Source organism: Hydra vulgaris, chromosome 07, assembly GCF_038396675.1.
Source record: "Hydra vulgaris chromosome 07, alternate assembly HydraT2T_AEP".
Lineage (NCBI taxonomy): Eukaryota > Metazoa > Cnidaria > Hydrozoa > Anthoathecata > Hydridae > Hydra > Hydra vulgaris.
In genome coordinates this window covers 10,051,537-10,076,430 of record NC_088926.1, presented here as the reverse complement: position 1 = coordinate 10,076,430, position 24,894 = coordinate 10,051,537, and the positions used below count along the sequence as shown (strand labels likewise).

Here is a 24,894-nt window from a genome sequence, read left to right as displayed (position 1 = left end):
AGGTCGGCAAAAAATTGCCGACCTCCTTTCTATGTTTTATGGTCACACCTTTGTATCAAATAATTATTGCCAACCTGATGCCGACCTCAAAAAGATTGAGGTCGGCAAATTATTGCCAAACTCATTTTTTAAATCCAAGGGTTGATATGTTAAATCAATCAAAAATTTATATAGATTGTGAAATAAAGTCTTCAATATTTTTGTAGAAAGTGCTATCAAAATTTTTATGTTAATAATTTTTTTCAACTTATTATTTATTTTTTTGTTAGTTTTATTGTAAATTTTGTTTATATTTGTTTTATCAAAAAAAAAAGAGAAACTAGCTATTTTAGGTGTACAACAAATATATATATATATATATATATATATATATATATATATATATATATATATATATATATATATATATATATATATATGTATGTATGTATGTATGTATATATATATATATATATATATATATATATATATATATATATATATATATATATATATATATATATATATATGTATGTATGTATATATTTGTAATTATTATTAGGTGTTTGAGCAATTTCGTTCACACTGTCAGATTGAAGGTAAATTTTTTAAATTATAACAATATTTTTATAAACTTTTTAATTTTTAAAATATTTTAAAACTTTTAATTTGAATAAGCCTAATTTTTTTTTTAATATTTTGTTAAATTTAAATTTTTATTATTATTTTTTTTTTTCTTTAAAGGTTTTTTCACTCCAAATGCATCTGAAGCATTTGCAATATGTTCTAGTTTAAACGCTTGCAAGTTTCTTTTGGTCGAACCTGGATATAAAGACATTTACCAAAGAATTCGTCTTAATGTCAATAAAGATGATGTCATGTTTGCATTTAAATGTAGCGAGAACAAATAAATTTCTATGTACATTTTAGATTTTTAACTATTTGTATTTTTGTTATTTATAAATTTTATATGCACCTATAAAATAAAAAGTTATGTTTAATTGAGTATGATTATAATTATCTTTCATTGATGTTATTACTTTTGCTGTTGCTAATCATGCTATATTCAGAATATTAGGTATAAATTTTAAATATTCTATAAATTTTATTTAAATAGTTTTTGAAAAAAATAATAAACTTTGATCCTAATGGATGATTACTTACATATTGATGGAAGTCATCTGGAAGGTGTAGGTTTTTTATCACTAGTAATTTAGCAAGTGAAAATCAATGTTGTTTTTTTAAATATTATAACATGAGTTATAAGGTTTTAAAAATTTTTGATAAATTTTTTACAATTTTAAAATTGTCTAATATTACTGTGATACCTAGTTGATTTGAAAATATCATCTAAAAAAATTAAAAACATTTACTATGTTGACTACCCTGCATATTCATACATTTTAAATTATTTTTAGGGAGGTCAAATTCTTCGTAATGCAGTTGCTTTGAGTTGCCTTTTAAAAAAGAATATTACTGTGTTTAATATTAGAGCAAATAGACCAGGTCCTGGACTTAAATCTCAACATCTTCATGGTACCACATTTTTATATTTTACAAATGAACTCAAAAAAACTTTAATTTAAAAACTCTTGTAATTTGAACATATTTTGAGACCCCTTAAAGATTTAAAGCTATATTTTTAACCCCCTTGAAGATTTGAATTATATGAGTGGAACTGTACGTATATTTTAGTAGATATATTGGAAGTATTTAATAAAAATTACATTAAATAAAGAGTTTATAAACATCTTTTTATATAGACATTATGGTGTCTAAAATAAAATATTTTTAATTTAAACTTTTTTATTTATATAATCATTTGTGTGATCCTTCAAAAGTGAAACATTTGTGTTAGTGTGATTTGCCACAAATGAAATTTTTTATTTATTATATATATATATTTATATACATATATATATATATATATATATATATACATATATATATATATATATATATATATATATATATATATATATATAATATATATATATATATATATATATATATATATATATATATATATATAATAAATAAAAAATTTCATTTGTGGCAAATTGTGTGATTTGCCACAAATGAAATTTTTTATATATTATATATATATAAATATATATATATATATATATATATATATATATATATATATATATGTATGTATATATATATGTGTATATATATGTATATATATATATATATATATATATATATATATATATATTTACTTATATGATTGAGATTGATTCGTGATTTATGTGAGGGACAGTTGCTTGGTGATGACATAGGTTCGACTACTATCCACTTTGCTCCTAAGAAACTAAAAACAGGTCATTATGAAGCAGATGCAAAAACAGCAGGGTATAATATTTATTTTAAATTTAATAAAAATTTCATATATATATTTGTCTTCTCCGTTTGGTCAGCGCTTTTGTGCTAAAGCCATTTTGCACAAGCCCACACGTCTGCAAAAACTTTGGCAAGCAAAGAAAAAAACTTTTGCCAAAAAATTAAAAGCATTTATATTAATTTGCAACAAATCTTTTTTGTTTATTGAATACTTTTATAAAAAATCATGAAAATGCATGAATTTTATGCATAAAATGTTTAGAATTTAAATAAAATGTTTGCTGTTTTTAATGTAATTATTTTATTTAGAATTTAAATAAGTATATATATATATATATATATATATATATATATATATATATATATATATATATATATATATATATATATATATATATATATATATATATATTTCCCTATTTTTATTTTAATTCTTTTAATTTTTAGATAAAACATTTGTTTTGATGTTTTTTAATTTTTTTTATTTAGAATTAAAAAAAATTAAAAAACATCAAATGTTTTTATTTTAGTTATATTATCTAGAACTTATATAAAACATTCCCTTAACTATTTTTTTTTTAATTATTTTATTTAGAATATAATTATTTCATTTCAAAAAATTTTTTCAGTTTTTCTTTTATTTTAAATAGCAAATAAAGTTAAATTTTTAAAACTGCACATGCCACCCTATTTTTAAGCTGGCAAGTGCAGTTTTAAAAATTCACTTATATGACCATCCTGTCAGCACAATTAAATATAGTTAATATTTAAAAAGATTTGTTTTTTCTTATGATTATATTCTTTATTTTCACGTAAAAATATTTTTGATTTTAGAAGTGTTTGTCTTTTGATGCAAGTTTCTATTCCTTGTGCTGCTTTTATTGGTTCAAGAACAGAAATCAAATTCAAAGGTGGTACAAATGCTGAAATGGCTCCACCCATTGACTACTACATAGAGGTTAGTTTATTTTACCCTGACTATAGTTTTATATAAATAGGTAATTTAGAGGTAAATTATATTTTTACTAATACAATTACATTACTAATGATATGTAATTGCATTAATGTAACTAATTCAATTTCTAATTGAATAATTGAGAGTTATTTGGCTTGATTTCATATTTGGCTTGATTTTTGAGATTTTAAAAGTATTTTATTTAGGTATTTCAACCAATCGCTTCAAAGTTTGGTCTTGATTTTAGTTGCGAATTAGTTCGAAGGTTTTTTTATAGTTTTTAAGTACTAATTTTTTTTTTTCACTTTATTTAATATTTTTATTTTAAATAAAAAAATAGTTTTTATTTTTTTAATAAAATAATTGCTGTAATGCATGCTAGGGGTTTTTATCCAAAAGGTGGTGGACAAGTTAATGTAGTTGTAAACAATGCCCAACATTTCAAATCTGTGAATATGGTAGATTTTGGTAAAATTACTGAAATTTATGGAAAAGTTTATGTTGCAGGTGCTCTTCAAGACAAAGTAAGTGATCATTAGTAATTGTAAATTACTCATTAAAATTAATAAAAAACGAAAATTAAAACCAAGCAGTATTTTAAAATTGTAAAATAATGCTTTTTTCTTAGTTTTTAGTTTTTTGATCAATTGATAATTTTGAATTAATTTATCAATGCTCCATATTATTTTGTTTGTAACTACTTGTATTATGTTTCAATGAAAATAAATAGATTGGTTGTTTTGTGAAAATTTAACATTCTAACCATAAGTAAAATAGGCGCATTGGTTAGAATGCTTGTCTCTAAATCGAGAGGTCTGTGGTATAATGTCAGCTAGGGCTATATTTGCAACATCAGTAAGGAAAGAGGCATCAGCTTCCTAGTTAAATGCTTTTCTACCGGGCCCTCTGACATGACCGTTAAAACTTCTTGGAGCACCTTATTACAAGATTAAGGAAAAAACTATTAACATGATTTTATTCGTTTATTTATCAGCAAACAAAACTAAATTAAATACCATTTAAGTATTTTACAAAATAAACCTGATTAACCTGTATTAATCGTAATTGTATTGATTAAATATGTTGTTTGTTTCGTATGTTGTTTAGAGTAAGTATTTTAGCATGTTATTTACAAAGAACAAAATGTTAACCAGGAATGACAAGATTGTATGATATATAACTACTCATAATTTTTTTTTTTTTTAATAATTGTTTTATAAAATAACAAAATTTAACACTATGAAAAAAGTAAACATATTGTACTAGCATAAAAAAACGGCATATTATATACTTGTTTATAATATACTTGTTTTTGTTCAATAATTTACTAAAAAAGCTTATAAGGAATTCTACACTATACATCCATATTTTTTTTCCGGTTAATATTTTATTTATTTTAGTAAATTTTAATAAATTTTTCAGAGGAAAATAAATCAATTGTTAATAAAATACTATACCAAAAAAGTTTATTTAAAAAATTTGAGCCAATTTTTTGTTGCAGAAGTTTTGTGCAATATAATTATATGTGGAATTTTTTAGTTTTGTTGGTATTATTTTTATTGTATTACTATTAGATATTATAAATTATTATTACATTGTAGTTGTATATATATACTTTTAAATTATTACCTTATAATACATATTATTATTACAAGGTTGGAATAGAGATGGCAGAAAGCGCTGCAAAATATATTGAAGATCATTTGAATATTAAACCACTTATTTCTAGATCAAGAGTGCATCAAGCAGTTGGTACTGGATGTGGAATTATGTAAGGAAAAAAAATTTTTAATGGAGAAAAAGATGATCAATGATTTTTTTGAATATTTCTTTGTTTTGTTGTTTAGTGTGGTGGCTAAAACATCCACAGGGTGCATTATAGCTGGCACCGCAGCTGGTAAAAAAGGTATGTATTACACAGATCAAACAAGAACACAATAATATCTCCCCAATCTTTATTGAAAAAATTACATTCTAATATTACAAAAAAAAACGATTTTTTAAAAGTATAAGTATATCAATTGTCAAAAAAAAACAATTTTTTATAAATTTGTTTTTCAAAGTTGATAAACAATTGAATTCGGTGTTTATTATAATTGATATTAGTATTTGTTTTGTGTTCTGATTATTAATAAAAAATGAAATTGAAATGATATTAGTGTTATTACAATATCATTTTTTCCATTAATTATTGTAATTATTTCTAGTCTACTAACCTGATTAAATGATATTGGAAAACATAGTTTTGTCATTTGATTATTTATCATATTTGATCAGGTATTTGACAGTTTTTATTTTTTATAATATATTTAGGAGCGAATCCTGGATATTTTATAATATATTTAGGGGTAGTTTCTAGACTTTTTGCCCTCTTTCGGGCAATTTGTGTACACCACAAAATTTTAGACAATATATGGTCCTTGATAATGTATGTTTTTTTTAACTAACTCTTTATGTCTTTTTATGCTGAGACTAAATATAATAAAATTCTGTTATAATTCTTGCAATTTCCATAGCAAGAACACTTAAAAGGTCTAAATAAAACATGTCATCTGGTTTTTTTATTTGCAATAGTTCCATCATTTAGTGTTTAAAGCATTTTATTTCAATTTTAAACTGCTCATTATTTATTTATATTTGATAATAGAACATTCTAAATCTTCCATTACAAAAAATTGAAATGCTTTTCCAGTCAGATAATTAAAGTCTTCTGCTATATTTTTCAGAGAAACAAGTCTCTCTTTTAACTCATCATTGTTGAGTCAATGATTGCAAAACAATAAATTTTAACTACACGTTTCTTAAAGATTTTGTTAGTTTTTAGGTGTTCAGTTCATTTAAAAGTCCCTTTATTAACAATGATGATTGATATACACTATCGGAAAAAACGATTGTAACCAAATAATGCTAATTTAGTTTCTTTATATAAAAGTGCTGCATTTTTTCAATTTAGAGAAATAACTATGTAACTGTTTAGAGACAAAGTTCTTCAAGTTTTATTCATCACAAAGTTCATTATTTGTACACGAAAATTAATAAATTAATCAAAAGTATTAAAAAGAGTTGATTTCCTTCTGGACAAAACAAGTGCAACTCAACAAAATGTTGACCAAGCTGTATCTCGCTATCAATATTTCGTGGCGAATCCTTTGTTGTCGATCACAGCCTTGCATCTTCGAGGCATAGATTCGATCAGGTGATCAATGAAACTTTGTGGAATCGCTGCCCAGGCCTTTTGGATTTATTCAAACAGTTGATCCTTATTACGAACACCTTCACGATTAATTCTGCGGTTGACGATCTCCCACAGGTTCTCGATAGGATTGAGATCCGGAGATTGAGGCGGCCAATCCATCACCGATAGGTGGTTGTCTTAAAACCACTGCTTGACTACTTTTGCAGTGTGTTTCGGATCGTTGTCTTGCTAAAAAACCCATTTATTGGCATATTCCATTCAGCATGAGGTAACATAACATCTTTCAGGATATTTTTATACATGAAACGGTCCATTATTCCATCGTTTCGATGTATTGGACCTAGACCGTTAGCAGAAAAACACCCCAGACCATTACATTGTCTCTACCATGCTTCACGGTCTTATGGCAGTAACGCAAATCGAGGCGTTTTCCGGCCGGTCGACGTAAACGGCAAATGCCATCGCTCCCAATTATGTTGAACTTCAATTCATCACTGAACAGGACAGTTTGCCATTTCTGCACATTCCAGTCAATATGAGATGTAGCAAACAGGAGTCTTTTCTTCTGGTTTTTTAGTGAAATCAGCGGTTTCTTTGCAGGGCGTCGAGAAAACAATCCGGCTTTAACAGTACGTTGTCTGATTGTTCGGTCCGATACAGGCAGCTCTGATTGCTTTTGTATCTCAACTGATGATATCCAGGGATCCTTCTTGTTGGATCTGACGATTATAGAATCCTAAAAAAAGTGTTGGAACGCGGTCTTCCACCTTTGTTATCTGCTGCCAACTTCCCCGTAGAACGATATTTGGAACATAGTCTTGATACGGTCCATTTTTTCACGCGATATTTATCACAAATAATTTTTTGTGACATTCCACTTACGTAATCGCTAATAATTTTCTTTCTTAGTTCCAATCCAAGACTGTCGGGAACCATTTTTGCACTTGAAGTCATAAAAATAATAAAAATAAATAATCACGCTTCTCAAGGCTTACCGTGTTACATTTACCTTGTGATGATACAATAATGATCTGTGGAACACAATGTCTTGGTTGGATGTGGACTGTATTTTTGTAATGAAACACTTGTTGTATTTCACTTCTTGTATTGATGTTCTTCGATAAAACGCTTTGATAAAACTCACTTCGATAAACTGTCTTGATAATACTGACTGATTGACTTCCATATACTGACTGAATTACATGTCGATTTACATGTCTCTTATATAGTAAAATGAACCTGTGTGAACCTGTTCTGGAAGATTCTAGATGCTTCTTTTCGATGCTTCTGGAAGCTTCTGGATGCATCTGGATGCTACTGGATGCTTCCAGAAGCTTCTTCTGGAAACTTCTGGAAGCTTTTGCATGCTTCTGGAAACTTCTGGATACTTCCTTTAATTATTAAAAAACTTCCGTGACGTTGACATGGACCAGACTTAAGAAAATGAAACAAACCAAAAAAGTTGCACTTGTTTTGTCCGCTGCAAAATGGCACTTGTCAACGAAATTCTGCCTGTGTGCTGTCACCTGTCAGCTGATTGCTCATGTCATGGCATGCTATGACTCCAGACTCCTGAACTGTTTGCTGTGGTAGTATAGTTTATTTCGTTTTTAAGACATGTAAAATTAGGAACACTTTTTAGCATTGTTCGATGTTGGTTTCAAATGTTTTGTCCAATACTGTATATCTTCTTTTTTTTCGTAGTGCTAAATTGATTTTCTTTATTTTTTCCTATATCAAATTCTTAATAGTTACAAATGAATGTCACAACATCTGTTTCAATACTGGCCGCATGCATACCTACCTAATTTAGGCTATGTGCGCAACACAGGATATATGAACAAATAGATTCTCTTTTTGAAGTATTGCTTAAACTCCCTCGTACTTCTCTGCCATGTGAACCCATTATTGTAGCCTTAGTCTCATACATTTTCAAGTGATAAAACATTTTGAATTAATGCTGCTTTAATTTCTAAGGCAATTTTTTCACCTGTTTTTGTTGTTGTTGTTGTGTTTATGAAACCAACAAACCTCTTTTCAATGGTATACTATTTATGTGACAATTTCACAAACCGAATAGTTTTAGTTAATTCGTCTTCACAAAATAATATACATTTTAGTATTATTGTCAGTTTATGGCGCCGTTTCAAAATTTTGCTTTTCAGTGCTGCTTATGTAAAGTTGTCAATCTATCCACCCGTTTCAAGCCCTTTTTCTGTTAATTTCTATTTCGTAAAATTGTTTGTGTTTTCATTAATTTTCATGATTTTTAAATCAAAACTATTTTCCTTGATCTTTTAGAGGTTCAAGCTATTGAGAATTAAGTGTAATTGCCATTTATCGCAAGAATTATTTCATTAAAACAAAAAAACTTTCCGTCAATCATGCTCTTGTTGTTTAATCTGTTAAATTAATAGAACTTTAACATTCCAAAATTATTCCTTTAATCTAACGGAGATGATTTTAATCTAACGGAGATGAGCTTTGATTTTAGTAGTTGTGGTTTTTAAAAAAAGTGTTCTAAGCTTAATAAAATGTTTCATATTTTAAATATTCCCTGATTACAAAATTTGTTTTTATCTGTTTCTAATATGTCTCATTATTTTTGGTGTATTTCAGTCTTGTATTTCATATAAAGAAGACAATCTGAATTGGTTTATATCAATAAACTATACCTGATAATTTATTGACGTATATCAACTATTGCAAATTAATGTAGACATCAAAATATTTACTATATACTACTTTTATGGAATAATTTATTTGTTGTTTTTTTTTAGGAAAACCTTCGTCTTGTGTTGGAGTGGAAGCTGCAGAAATGCTTGTGAAAGAAGTCAAACTAGGCGCATGTGTGGATACTTATTTGCAAGATCAGTTAATTTTATTAATGGCACTTTCAGAAGGTTGTTCAAAGATAAGAACCGGACCAATAACTTTACACACTCAAACTGCAATATTTTTATCAGAGAAGATGACTACGGTAAAATGCTTTTATTGCAGTTTTGGCATTTCTTTTCACAGTGGTCTTGATTCAAATAAAAATTAGAAGTAAAAGTCACCAAGCACTGTTTGGGAATCTATTTTGTACTCAATTGTTTGAGTTCAAAACTGTTTTCAGAAAAATATACACGAAGGAAGTAGTCTGTAATTATTTAAAGGCAATATGGAACTCGGCATTTATGTAGAAATTGGGTTTTGGTGATATTTTTATAGAATCTTTTTTTGTTTAAGATCACTGTGCTTTATAAAACATGTTATAACACTCATGGTGCTTTACTCAACGCCAGCCTGTAGCTCTTTATTTTATGTTTCTTTGTGTGACTGAGATTGTTTCATTTTTTATTTTTTTAGGCTAAGTTCAAGGTTACACCTGTTGACAATGCGTTTTATATCGAGTGTGAAGGATCGGCTTTTTCTTATTGTGAAAAGCATCGTTGATCTTAAAGTAGCGTACAAGATTAATAGCAAGAATAATTTTTTTTTTTTTTTTTTAATAAAATGGATAGTAAGCATATTTCCGTGGATTAGATATTTAGCTTTTACGCGGTATTTGACTAGTTTAAACGTTACCAAACGTTTAACAAGCTAGGTCGACAAAAAAAATTTTGTTCTGCAATTTGATTTCTAAAAATGTAATTAATAATATTTTGGTGTTTTATTAATAGTTATGCAATTCTTGATTATTTTTAAATTTTAGATAATTTTGGTATTGAAAAAAGTTAAGTAATAAAAATAATTACTTTATTTCAACATATAAATTATGTAATAAAATTTTGCCTTGAAAAAAATAATAAAAAATATACTAACTATAGTTCAGCTGATACCGTAAAATATAATTATATTTTCTTAACAATTATCATTGGATGATAATTGTTAAGAAAATATCATGTTATTTTCACTATCTGAAGAATCGGATCCTAAATAATCTTCGTCGTCACACAGAATTGTACTACCAAGCAATTGTGGCGGTATTCCAGGTGAGATAATTAAATTCAAAACTTTCAATGGTAATTTACCGGTTTTCTTACTTGGCAATTCTGTGTGAGTTTTGATGACATAGTTTGTTACCAAAAGTATATTGAGCAAATCCATATTTGCGGGCTTCTTGAGACTCTTCCGATAATTGTCCGATTAGAAAAGGGCATGTATTTATAAGTTCCGTGTTATGTACTTGTATTTCATGCAGAGTAACACGCATATTTTAAAACGAATATTTATTACGATTAATGGCTGTTCTCCAGTAAGCGAAAAATGTCGCGGTGGTCGATATTTTTCGCTGCCCCACATGTGCAGGTGAATCAAATGTGTTTGCAGCGAAATTGAGTCAATCTCCACATAAATACAAAAGCGCTTTTTGCTTTGTTAAAAGTAGTGCAATTTTGCGATAAAAAAAAATGATTGTGGAAAAGTTAAGATTTTTTCTTCTTGTCAGAAAGTTATACGTGAATATTTAAATATAGCAAAGAGAAAAAAGAAAAAAAGACGTTTTTGGATAAGAAAGATTAACAACGAGAGAAAGTTAAGAGGGAAATATATTCTTTTTAATTATTTAACACTTTGTAATCATGATATTTTTTTTCCAATATTTTCGAATGTCTCCTTCAACTTTTGAAAAACTTTTACGAACAGTGGCTCATGATATAACTAAAGCTAATACGAAAATGTGTAAACCTATTTGTGCGCAAGAAAGACTTACGATAACAATAAGGTATTTGGCAACTGGGGATGCTCTTGCTACAATAGCTTCTAATAATTCAATGTCACCAACCACTGTTGGTAGAATAGTTTACGAAACTTGTAATGCTATTTGGAACAACTAGTTAGGAGAATGCGTAAAAGCGCCTAGTTCTGAAACTGAGTGGGGAAAAATTGCACGTGAACTTGAAACCAGATGGCACTTTCCAAATTGTGTTGGTGCCATTGATGGTAAAGATGTTCAAATGTTTACTCGATCAGGATCAAGCTATTTTAACTATAGTAAGACACTATATAGTACTATTGGCCGTCTCTTATGCGAAGTACCGTTTTATTTTGGTGATAGTGGCAAACAAAGTGATGGAAGTGTTTACAATAATAGTCAATTAGGATTTGCCTTAGAGAACAATATCTTTGTAATTCCAAAAGATTCAAATAATTTTGCGCCATGTTTTCGTTACAGATGACACATTTGGATTAAAAAGACACATGATGAAGTCCTACGCTTTTAAAAATCTTTTAATAATAAATTATTATTTATTACTTTATTCAAATATAATAAACAAACGATTTATATTGCTTCTTAGCTCTAAATTAAAGATAAGATTAGATTGTTTAGAGTAATTTGTAGTCTAACGTTGTTATAACCAATCAAAAACAATTAAAAACTGACAAATTAAATTATTTACCCAATGAAAAATAATTTTTCATTAGCTAAATATTTAAATTAGACTTAAATGCGTTTTTAAGATTCACTCCCTTACAACAACTGAAAGCAAAACAACTGATAAGTAAATAATAAACGAGTTTCAGGTGCATCATTTAGAAATTATTGATGGCCGCATTGACACAGTTAAAAAATATGAGCTGCTGGTCTCTCGTTATGAATGTCCAGCTGTAACAACTTTTTTTGTAAGTTTTATAAACAGTTTAAACTCATTTTGTAAACGCTAGTATGATTGTGTAACAGTAGTTATTTATCTTTGTTATAATCAAGAGGTTTAATAACTAAGTATTTATTTTTTTATTTTAGATGCATTTTGACTTAATTTAGTTACATTTGCTAAAGAAAATTGGTGGAACAGAGCTGGTATAACCACTGCATATGTTATGTCGCGACGTTACTAATTTGTTAATGTCAAAAATAAACATAGATAGTACAGGAAATTTCGGAAAAATTCCATTCAGAAAATCCTCTATATGTTAAGTTGTTTTGTGTAAATCCAATTTTGATTTATGAATGTACATTTAAAATGCTAACTCTTTTGCCTTTGTTTTTTGCGGTTACAAATCAGGTTACGAAATCAGACGATCAGGATACGAATGTAGAAGACAGTGTTGCATAAGAACATGTGCATGATAAACAAGCGGTAGACGGTATACTAGGAAGATTTTTGCTAATGCATAAACCAGAGAAAACAGTGGTTCAAAATATATGTTTATGAGTTTATTAATTTTATTAGTAATCTTTAACTTAATCTTAATGTAAACTTTTATTTTCTGCTAATGAGATTAAATTTAAAAAATATTTGATAGAAATTGTTACTATAAAGTTTCCACAGCAAAAAGCTTGATCATTTCATTTTTTTTAATTATCAAAGCATGAACAAGTATATTGCACGAACATTTTTGCCCTAAATCCCCACTATATGAAAACGTTTTAAATAAGTTTATAACTTTATATATAGTTTTATAATATAAAAGTATAGTATAAGTAGTATAGTATAAAAAGCTTGTTGAGGATTTTTTTGTAGCAACAGAATTGGAGGATGTTACTGGTATTGTACGTGTTAACCGCCTCAAATCGAGCAAAAGCAAAGCAAAATTGTCAAACTCAAACATTATCCAGGTTTCGAATCAAATCTTTCATCGGAAATACTCAAAAAATGCTCACACCACAAACAAGAGATATACAAGGGTGTCTACGTACGCGAAGACAGAACGCCAGAGCAACAAACCGAGTTTAACACCACACACACTCAACTCAAAAAGCTTAACGACAAACTTGCCGCTGCTAACATTCTCGATAATTCGTTTCGGAATGTTATACATCGAAGAACAGGTCGCATCTGTTGCATCGATGTCATCGAATTAACGTCCAATCAGTGCTACGTATTTTCATCCCCAGCCAGAGCTCTGCCAGACTACGCTAGCCGCACAGCTGCTCCTAACGCCAAGAAGTCCTTGCTAGACTATCAGCTCTACATATATTCAGCCGGCCACACGTCATATTTTTTGCGGAAACTTGGTTTGCAAATTTATCAGACGTTGCCGTACCCGGCTACTAAACACATCGCAAAGACAGAGACAATAGGGGTGGTGGAGTTGCAATTTACACAAGAGACGATATCATAATCAGCGAAGTTAGTTCTACTCAGCTCAACTCAACATCAATTAAGTAAATCTGGCGTATAATAAAACTTGGTCAAGAATTATTTCTCCTTGGCTGCTTATATTGTCCACACGACGAAAATGATCAAGTTCTTACTCAGTGTATCACATCGATCACTACCGCTCAACAGATACTGTCTATTATAAACTGCTCTGCAATGTATGGCAATTTCAATTTTAGGTATGCATCTTATGAGTCTATTGAAGTTAACGGCAGCATTGCAACTGTTGCTCACGTGAGAGGTGAGCGTCAAGGTGACATCAGGTTCCAGAAGTGCCTTGATGAATGTCACTTAACTCAGCTTATCACGTTCCCAATCTACCATAGTAGTCGACACGTCGAGCCTACTAGCACACTCGATCTTATTATAACAAATGAGCCAGAACGTGTAATCTTCGTTAAACAAGGCAATTCTCTTGGTAACACTCCAATGGACCAAGCACACTGCTTCATCGAAGGTCAATTTGCTGTTGCATGCCTCAACAACCCGCCTACTTTGCCGCTAAGACCTCGACTCATTTGGAGTCGAGCAAACTACGCAGCAATATCAGCACATATTGCAGCTGTTGAATAGGAAACAGTATTTACTGGACTAAATGCAAGCAATGATTACCAGCTTCTAGCAAACGTGTACAATGAAGCCACTAACCTACACATTCCGTCAACTACCACTCCCTTTACAGAAAAACAGTAGCTATGGGTAACACCAGAACTTATTAAGGCGGTCAAGTCTATACGCACCTCTTGGGCCAAGTACATTAATGCAGGTCGAGATACGCACAAATTTCTCAAATATTGCATCGCACTGCCTGCAAAAAAGTTAAAAAAATGGTCAAAGCTGGTAGGTAGAAGTACGAAGAGCTACTCGCCAGGGATTCCGAAAGCAACCCTAAACGTTTACTCGCATATGCTAGAAGTAAGCAGAGCGTCAGTAACAACATTACATCGCTTGAAACAGTCAATAGCAACATCACAACCGATACCGGCGATATATGCGCATCGTTAAATAACTATTTTCAATCAGTCTTTGTTTTAGAGCCCGAAGGTTCAATGCCAGGCTTTGAAAGTTGTACTGAAGCAGTCAAAAGAGACCTTGGTGTGATGGTCTCGAATGACCTTAACGTCAGACCGCAAATAGAGTCAGCCGCATCAGTAGCAAATAGAATGCTAGGGCGGCTTAAAAAAACATTTCGCAGTCGCAGTTTATATTTATGGCGCACTCTGTATCTCACTTACATTCGCCTCCATCTTGAGTTTGCTGTAAAAGCCTGATCATCGTATTTAAAATCAGACATTGCCATTCTCGAGCAAGTCCAACATCAAGCAACAAAAACAATATCGACTATTAAACACCAGTCCAATGAAGATCGACTCCAACGGCTCGGTTTAACAACTCTTGAAGAACGCCGCAAAAGAGCAGATCTTATCGAGCAATTTAAAATCACTCTTAAACTCGAGCTTGTCAGTTTGTCGTCCCGCAAAAATTATTAAAAAGTAAAGATAAGTATATTCTAAGAGGCCGTAACCATAAACTAGAACGTCAGATGGTAAAAAACTGTGAGGAGCGATATAACTTTTTTTCAAATAGAATTGTCGCCCCATGGAATGCGCTTTCGCAAGAAGCAGTGAACGCTCAATCCATCAACGCTTTCAAAAACAACATAAGAAAGTAACTTTATAGATACAATTGCTGCTTTGTCTGTAGCATCTGTATCTCCATGTTCGTCAGCATAGAGGGGCCTGGTGTAGCACCTCTTCATCAAATTATAAATAGATTATTGTATTTTTATTTGATCACTGAATAATAATAATAATAATAATAATAATAATAATAATAATAATAATAACAATAATAATAATAATAATAATAATAACAATAATAATAACAATAATAATAACAATAATAATAGTAATAATAATAAAAATATTGAAATTGTAATAAGAAAATATAAAAAATAAGATCAGATCTTTTATAACTATATCTTATTTATAAGTTTCATAACTTTCATAACTATATCTTATTTACAAATTTCAAGACCTATTTAGCTCTTATTACTTATATAAAGTTAAAAAGTTATAACGCAATTTTAATTTATGTAAGTTTTAAAACTTTAATAAATTGAAATTATGTTAATTAAATCAAAGAAACTATTATACAAGATCTAATAGTTTAATATACGTTTCCTTAGACTAAATCTAAACGCTTTGTAGACGTTAATTAGACTAGATATAAACGTATATATAAGATATAAAATAGATATAAAATAGATTGTCTCTAAATCTCTAGATATAAAATAGATTGTCTCTAAATATAGAAAAAACTAAATGGACACTTTTTTATCCACCTTCAAAAAAACAGAAACTGCCTCATATCATGCCAGACCTTTTAATTAATAATATAATAATAAAAAGAGAAAAAGTTACTAAGTTTCTTGGAGTATATATTGATGAGAATCTATCTTGGAGAAATCATATTGATAATACCTCCAATAAAATCGCTAAATGCATTGGAATTCTCTATAAAGCAAGAAATGTATTATGTAAACACCAGTTAACACAACTATATTATTCATTTATACATTGTCATATAAACTACGCGAATATTATATGGGGAAGCACTCATAGAACAAAACTAAAATCTCTTTACCTTCATCAGAAACACGCAGCTCGCGCAATAAATTTTAAAAATCGGTTTTTTCATACGAAACAACTTTTTAAAGAAATGAATATTTTAAATGTATATCAACAAAATGTCTTTAACATTTTATGTTTCATGTTTAAATGTAGAGAAAATTTGTTGCCAAACGTATTACAAAATCTTTATTGTATGAAACCTAAAAACAAATATAATCTTCGAATTAATAACAATCTTATTGCCCCTTTTTGCCATAAAAGCAAAGACCAGTTTTTTGTTTCTTATCGAGGTCCTTATCTCTGGAACAAAGTAGTCTTACCAAATTTTGATTTTTCTACCCAACTGACTTTTGCCTCATTCAAACATAAACTTAAAAGAATTATATTTTTAATTGAAAATATTTTGATTTACTTTTAATTGTTTTTTTGTTTTGTTTGTTTGTTTATTCGTTGTTGTTCTATTTTGTATATTTTATTTATTTTTTAATCTTGGCTTTTTAAAATTTTATCTTGGTTTTTTCATGTTTTTGCATAAAGTTGTATTATTATTATTATTTCACTTAAGACATTGTATTTTTATCAAAAATTAACCATATATTGTAAAGGGCTTCATGACAAGATCCATATGATCTTCTAGAAGTCCTGTCGTTACTAATGTAAAAATTGTAAAATATAATTGGTTATTGTAATATTTTTAAACGGCAAAATATTAAAAAAAAATAAAATAAAATAAAATAAACGTAAATTAGACAAAATCTAAACGCTTTATATGCGTATAATAATCCCATAATAGACGTCTAAAATACGTTTGAATATAGACATTTTATGAAAGTTTGCTCTAAACGTTAATCTGGATTTTATTTTAAGCGGATAATCGACCAAATCTGAACGTTTTATCGAAACGTTGTTTTGAAGTTTAATAGACCTTTTTGTATTTACTAGGCGTAGATTTTAAATCTATAAATATTTACGTTTAATAAAGGTCGATTAAAAGTTTACAATATTGTCTAATGTAAGTCGAAAATCTAAACATTAGATCGACGTTTAGTAAACGTACATATAAAAGTTTGAAATATACATTTCAAATTAAACGTCGATTTTTAGTCAATAATAGGTCGCTAAACGTTTTAACCATTTTTCGACCAATTTTGAGTAAATATTGACCAATTCTAAACCAATCTGTGTTTACTGGGTATAATTACATTTTTAGGATACAACTATTGATATAAAACAAACTTAACTTTCTTTCTTGCTTTTTACATACAGCATTTTACTATATCAATATTATTATATACCAAATGACCAAATGAGTCACTGAAGTTCATATTTGAAGCAAGGTCTTCTGATACAATCAGAAAACTTGAAGTTCCAGAAAAGCCTAAAAAATAACAAAACTTTAGCATTAAAATAAAAATTTACAAAAAAATTTTAACAATGTTGTATATTAATACACTGATTTTAATAAACACAATTTTATGGATTATTTTATTAGAGCATTTTTATGTTTTTGAAATTTATTTTTATTTCATAAGATAATACTTTTTTTTTTCAGATTGATTTCTACATTTACTTTATCAATGAAAAAGATTTTCTTTGTTGATACTTTTCGATTATCGATACTTTTATTCTTTGATAAGTTAAATATTTATAAAAAGAATCGAGTCACTATTTTAATTTCTCCAACAAAACCTTTCGTAGACGCTTTAGAACCATTTTCTTCATTATAATTTTACATTTCATCATTTACCCAAAGCTCATTTTGTAGAAAAGCAAAGTTGTGAAGAAAGCAAGATAATATGTGCATAAAAAGTTTTGATTTTATTTTTAAATATTGCAAACAAAGTCCAAAACAATATTCCACTGTCACACCTGTGCTAGTAATATGGGGTGTTGTCCCCTATAACATGGATACGCTGATAAGCTTCTAAAACCGAATTAATGGCTGAATTGGTAAATACTTGCAATCCTTGAACACACCTAGTTCATTGAATACAAGCAGACAAAATTTCTTTTGAAAGACCTTTAATTACATAGTAGTTTCAAAAAAATATGCTTTTCTGTTTTGATACAACATTTTCTCCCTCAGAACTTGTTATAGGATATGCTCCATCTGTTGTTCCTATATATCTTGGAAATCGTCAAAGTTCGTAAAATCTAAAAATTTAAAAGCATTGTTTGTATATAAATAAAACTTGAATTTCATAAAAAGAAGCAATAGCTGATATACAAAAAGTTATTAATAAAATTATAAGTATATATGTGTGTGTTTATATTTAAGTATATACACACACATATACTTATTTTAATAATAACATCTTGTATATAAAACTTGAGATTTCAAGTTCGCCCCTTGCATTCGGAGAAGATTTTTGCTTTTTAAATTTTAAAAGACATCATTAAAGAGTTTAAAATATAATTAAATAAAAACTTCTATTATGGATGTAACTCTTTTTTTTTCATACAATATTTTAAGGGAGTATAGCCTCGTAGTCAACTATATATATATATATATATATATATATATATATATATATATATATATATATATATATATATATATATATATATATATATATATATATATATATATTATATATATATATATATATATATATATATATATATATATATATATATATATATATATATATATATATATATATATATATTAAGGTGATGCAAAACTTTTAGGTTCAAAAATTTAGTTGTCCTCAAGCTTGCCCTTGTTCTATATGACAATAGTAATTATTTTCCAATAATTTGAATCAAGTCAGATGATATTTAGAGTTGCCATGTTTTGTCACATTTTGGAATGAGGTTAAAAAAGTAAAAAAAAAATTATTTTTTTAATTATTTATTATCAATTGCTCATTATTATGTGGTGGATTGTGGATGTCTAATGTTAAACAAACAATAATATAGTACTGTACTATTATGTAATTACACTAGACAATAATAGATCAATCATTTTCATCATTCAACAGTCATCTTCATCAGGGTAGACTTTGATGCAACTGGAAATTCCTTCCGGTGAAGATCAACCAATCGAAGAAGAAACTGCTTTTGGTTTTCATCTTTTGTAACGCTTTTGTTGAAGGATGTTATAAGTGCTATGCCTAGTTCCGCGCAATCGTTGACGACCTTCATTTGACGAACCTTGTGCTTCATTTCAAGATCTGTTGAATCCATTTCCCACTCTGAAGATTCTTTCATTAAAAATGATTTAGCTCTTTTTTTGCCATTCTTCAAAATTAGATCGAAAAGTTCTGCGGTGCGTTGTAGCCATTTATATAACTAGATATCTAACTTCGATCCGAAAAGTGAAGCCGTTTTTCGCCGTTTTTACAAATGGCGGATTAAATTTTCAATTAAAAAGGATTAAATTTGAATAAAAAAGTAAAACGACAGACGCTTTTGAAGCATTTTCATGAATTAAAATACTTTTTAATAAATTAGGCTCATAAGAAAACTTTTATAAGTATTTTATAATTTTAAAAACTTGTTTTTGAATTATCTTTAATTTATTGGGAGCTTTTGAATTGCATTTTTAACTTTTATTTCACACTTCGGCTTCACCTTTTGCCCTTTTTACAAATGGTGGACTATTGTTATAAACAAAAAAAAGCGACTTCATTTTTTGTTCAATAAAATCCCGCAAATCAGATATCTAGTTTATATATATATCATTGTGTGTAACATGCACGCAAAATACCAAATCTACACATAGTAGACAGACCAAAACCATAATGTTCTTTTTTAACAAATGAGTCTTTTAGCTGACTGCTCATTATTTAAGGAGTCACACTACATACATAACATTTTTCCATCAGTTATTGAGATTATGAGGTCATATTTTACAACAATTTGAGATTAGTCGAGTCTTACAAATGTTGGAATAAATTGAGATACTTCTTTTAAAACTTAGTTTCTGTTTTAGTAAAAAGATTTGTTTCTTTCAAAAAAAAAAAAAAACTTAATTGGTTAGCAATAAAGTGTGGATAAAGGTCGCGGATGTTGCCAAACAATATTTTGGTCGTCACTCAATCTCAACAAAACAAATAAATACAAACAGAAACTCATTAGTCGCATCAGCAGTTGTAAATCTCTGTTTATAAGTGCTGTGACCGGAGCTCCCATCACATCCCAGTTTGCTAATTAATGTGAATGACGTTGTACGATTTTCAAGATCTTTACATTAGGCTTCCATTTGGCGTTCAGTAGTTTAAACAAGTATGGCTTGAAGGTTAATTTTGGCACGAGTCTCAACCATCCGTGTTTTGGTTTTAAAGAACGAGTCTTTAAAGTTATTTTTGGGGCGTCCTTGAACTCTTCCAGATGATGAAAAAAGGGCATCGCTGATATATATTTATTCCAAATTCTTCATCTACTCCCTCTAACCAACTTTTATTTTTGTTTAAAAAACTGTCCATCATCATATGTGCTGCAGACCATTTTATGACGATAATAAATTTCATGTAAGGCATTTTGATGCCATACATAATATTTTTAATTGCAAAAACCTCTCTGAAACGTCTCTGAATCTCTGGCTACATCAGTTACATCAATAACAAAGTCTTTGCAAAATAAAATCCAATAAACGAGAATTTCTTTCTTCTTGTTTATGTTTCCACCATTCTTCAAATAACTCCATTTTTTTTAAAAAGTGCCTAAGATCTGAAAAAATTTAAGTTACAAAAACTGTGGATTGACGTGAACAAATTAGCTTGGATACATGTGGATACAAAAAGTTGTATAGATTGGAAAATTAAAAACAAAAAAAGATTTTACAATTTTAACGCAGTTTTTCAAATCATGCTCTAATACATTTTGCTTCTTTATGAAAGAAAATATTTAATCTAATTAAATAGTACTCAGGGTTTTGTCACTCGCAAAGAAGGCTAAAAAGGTCTTAAAAAAAAAAAGAAAAAAAAAGTTCACACGTTTTCATTAATAATTAATTTCTTTTTTAATTTTTTGTACTTTAGTATAATAATCAAGTTCATATACGTATAATTACGTATAATACACAATTTTATTCCTTAGTATAAAGGTCCAATTTAAGATACTAGTCAATTTACAAAAAAATATTTTTGAAAAAAAGTCTCAAGGAGGGGGAGGGGGGCTACTACCCTTTTGTCATCCCCCCCCCTCCTTAAAATTCGCTACTGATAGTATTTTCCCTCTTAAATAAAATCCATTACAGCAAAAAATGATTTCTTTCATAAAACCTTGTAAAATGGTCTTACAAATGCTGTAAATTTTTATGATTGTTATTTAAAGTTTTTTTTTAGATAAAGTTTTTGGGTGCAGCCAGTCGAATATCTACGGCATTCTTTGCAATGCTTAGTTGCTCCAGAAGCATGCTAATTGCCACTCATGCTATTAGTTTGGTGTTCTATGCTTCTTTGCAAAAGTTCTCTTTTTTGTTTCCCCAATATAAATTTCCCCTCACGAACACTTGCTGTTTGGCATTAAACTAGATTTGTTGTTACAGAGAATTGTTTTTAAATTAGGTGGTGTTGTAAAAAAAACTTTAACATTATTTGTTTTTAGTGCTTTTCCTAGTTTCAATCCAAGTGTTGGTAGCCGAGATTTATTATCGCAACATTATTTTCTAGTTTTTTTGCAACTTTATTGTTACGATTGTTTTTACTTGAAAGGTAATAATAAAATCAGGATAAGAAGCTGCCACAAAGATATCATTAGTTAAAATATAATTTTGGGGACTATTTAAAGAAATTAGTAATTGAAAATTTAATGCTTCTGTTAGATCTGTAGAGAATTTCATATTAGTTATTTTACTTTTCAACAAAATGTAAACAGCTGGAAATATTAAAGAAACTGTAGGATACTTTTGACCACTTAAGTTTATTGCTAAATTTTTTAGTGATTCAAACAAGTGATTTGATATTGAGTGGAATTTTACGGCGAGAAAAGAGGGCGGCCAAATTCAGCACGTTGTCAGATTACTTTTATTTTTTCAAATCTACTATTATCAAGTCAATCATTATTATTATATACTAAAATAAAATGGCTAAAAATTACTCCATCTCAAGTAAAAGAATAATTGGATATTTATGAAAACGCTTTACTTAAAATATTCAATGAACGCTTTCAAAAGCTAGAAAATGACTTTTTAATTATAAAAGATGAGAACAAACAATTAACAAAAGAACTAGATCAAACTAATTCAAAAACTATTCAATTCCTAAGCGATAAATATGAAACAATGAAAGAAACATTAAACAACAATAAAAATAAAATATCATCTCAAGACAATTTTAAACAAAAAGCAACAAATCTTGAAAACAAATATCTTAAAGACAAAATGGCAGAGTTAGAGGAAAGGAGTCGTCGTAACAACCTTCGGTTTGAAGGAATCGAGGAAACTGAAGGGGAAACGTGTAAAAACAGCGAGGAGAATGTGAGAAACTAATAAAAGAAAAACTAAATATAAACGAAGAAATGCATATAGAACGCGCACACAGAACGGGGAAGAAAGAAAACGATGACGGCAAAATAAGAAGAAGAACTGTTGTAGTTAAATTTCTAAATTATAAAGATCGTGAAAATATACTAGAAAGTTATAAAAAGCTAAAACTACGGAACGAAAAGATTTACATCAATGAAGATTTTAGTGAACGAATAACCATCATTCGTAAGCAATTATTTATTAAAGCCAAAGAAATACGTTCGTCAGGTAATTTTGCAAAGTGGTATATAATAAATTAATCACCTAGTCTTTTGAAAAGACTATCTGATTATCAAAAAGAAATCATTCATTGATTATCAAAAATTTGACGTTGTTATGTATATGAGTATATATGTATGTAAAATGTACACATTTATGTGTGCATACATGTATATACTGATGCGTAAAAAAACTTTTTAATATTTTCGAAATAACAAAAACATACAAAATGGATTCAACTTATCAGAATGAATTTGAAAAAATATCGAATTTATTTCAAACCAATACTTTTAATTTAGACTATGAATCTGATCCAGATATTAATTATTTTAATGAGATTAATGGATCAAAATTCGAATGCTCTTACTTTTATCCAGATAAAATTGAAAGCAAATAAAAAAATGATAATCGTGATTATTTTAAAATAATCTACCTTAATATCAGAAGTTTAAAAAAGAATTTTGATAGCTTTTTAAATATGATTTGTCAAACGGAGTATCTTTTCAACGTTATTTGTTTAACTGAAACTTGGTGTACAGAAGAAGATTTTAAATCAAACTCTAATTTCCATCTTACAGGTTTTAATACAGTGTTTTTAAAGCGTAATATTAATAAGTGTGGAGTGGTTCTTTTTTACATAAAAGAAAACATTGGGTATAATATTGGAAGCGAAATGAGTGTCTCTGATGAAAATATTGAGATTTTAACGGTTGAAATATTAACAAAAAATTTAAAAATATTTTACTAAGCACTGCTATCGGTCACCAACTGGAAGAACTGAGTACCTAGGCAATTATCTTGTTCATAATATAATAGAAATGGATTTCAAGGGGATTTTAACCTAGACTGTTTCCAGTACAATGAAAAGCAAAACATTACAAAGTTTTATAATTATTTATTTGAAACGGGAACAGTACCTATTATAAATAAACCCACCAGAATTACAGAATTCTCATCCTCCTTAATTGACAACATTCTTACCAATGACTCTTTCAATATAATGCTCAAAAAAGGTACTGTAAAAACTGATGTTTCGGATCATTTTCCAATTTTTTTCTGCTTAGGCGCTAACCTCAAAACAAATACGCACGGAAAAGTAACAATAAAAAGACGTATTTATAACAATAATAACCTAAGTTTATTTAAACAGCAACTTTTACATCAAGACTGGAGCTTTATAAACTTTAATGAGGATATAAACATCATCTATAAATATTATAAAGTTTACGAAGAAAATTTTCCGTTACGAGAAATTATTCTTAACGCCAAAGACATTTCTTGTCCTTGGATAACTAAAGGAATAAAAAAATACTCAAAAATCAAACAAAAACTCTATGTTAAATATCTTAAAAATAAATCAGACAAACATAAAAATAACACAGCTTATAAAAATCTATTTGAAAAACTCCTCAAACAAGCCAAACAAATTTACTACTCTGAATTGCTTATGAAACACAAACATAATTCAAGGCGGGTTTGGCAAATAATGAAAGAAATTACTGGCAAACATAAAACAAGCACAAATTCGATGCCAAATGCTATAAAAGTAGAAAATAAATTAGTTACCGATTCAAATGAAATCGCTGCCAAAATCAATAAGTTTTTTTCAACAATTGGAACCTATCAAATAAGCTTCCTTGTGTAGACAACAACTCTGTTGACGAATTTATATCGGCACCAAATTCAACTATAAATTTTTCAAATCTAAGTTATTAGGAATTTGAAATAGCATTTAAATCATTAAAAAGGAATAAAGCAATTGGGCCTGATGATATCAATGGAAACATTGTAATTGACTTTTTTAATGTAATCAAAGATATCCTCTACAAAGTCTTTGAAGCACCTATTACTCAGGGATCTTTTCCAGATAATTTGAAAATAGCAAAAAATAACTCCAATCTTTAAAACAGGTGATCATACCAATATAACAAACTATCGTCCTATCTCAGTTGTACCAGTCTTTTCAAAATTTTAGAAAGAATAATGTATAACAGAATATACACTTA

General features: G+C 28.4%; 2 protein-coding genes across 4 annotated transcripts in view; both read left to right on the top strand.

The window, feature by feature from the left end:
* The window catches only part of LOC100203804 (origin recognition complex subunit 1), a 28,847-nt gene extending 27,841 nt beyond the window's left edge, over positions 1-1,006 (top strand). For all 3 annotated transcript variants that reach the window (XM_065800998.1, XM_065800997.1, XM_065800996.1), the window contains exons 12-13: positions 542-578; positions 724-1,006. In XM_065800998.1, the coding sequence (XP_065657070.1) occupies positions 542-578; positions 724-890 (204 nt within the window). In that variant the 3' untranslated portion in view covers positions 891-1,006. The remainder of the gene's footprint in view (positions 1-541; positions 579-723) is intronic.
* A 46-nt stretch (positions 1,007-1,052) lies between these two features.
* On the top strand, positions 1,053-9,990 carry LOC100207388 (RNA 3'-terminal phosphate cyclase). The gene is made up of 10 exons (XM_065800995.1): positions 1,053-1,169; positions 1,398-1,516; positions 2,212-2,337; positions 3,160-3,283; positions 3,487-3,545; positions 3,663-3,804; positions 4,936-5,051; positions 5,128-5,186; positions 9,257-9,456; positions 9,828-9,990. The coding sequence occupies exons 1-10, from the start codon at positions 1,128-1,130 to the stop codon at positions 9,912-9,914; spliced, it is 1,074 nt and encodes a 357-aa protein (XP_065657067.1). The 5' UTR covers positions 1,053-1,127; the 3' UTR covers positions 9,915-9,990.
* Positions 9,991-24,894: the final 14,904 nt, after the last annotated feature.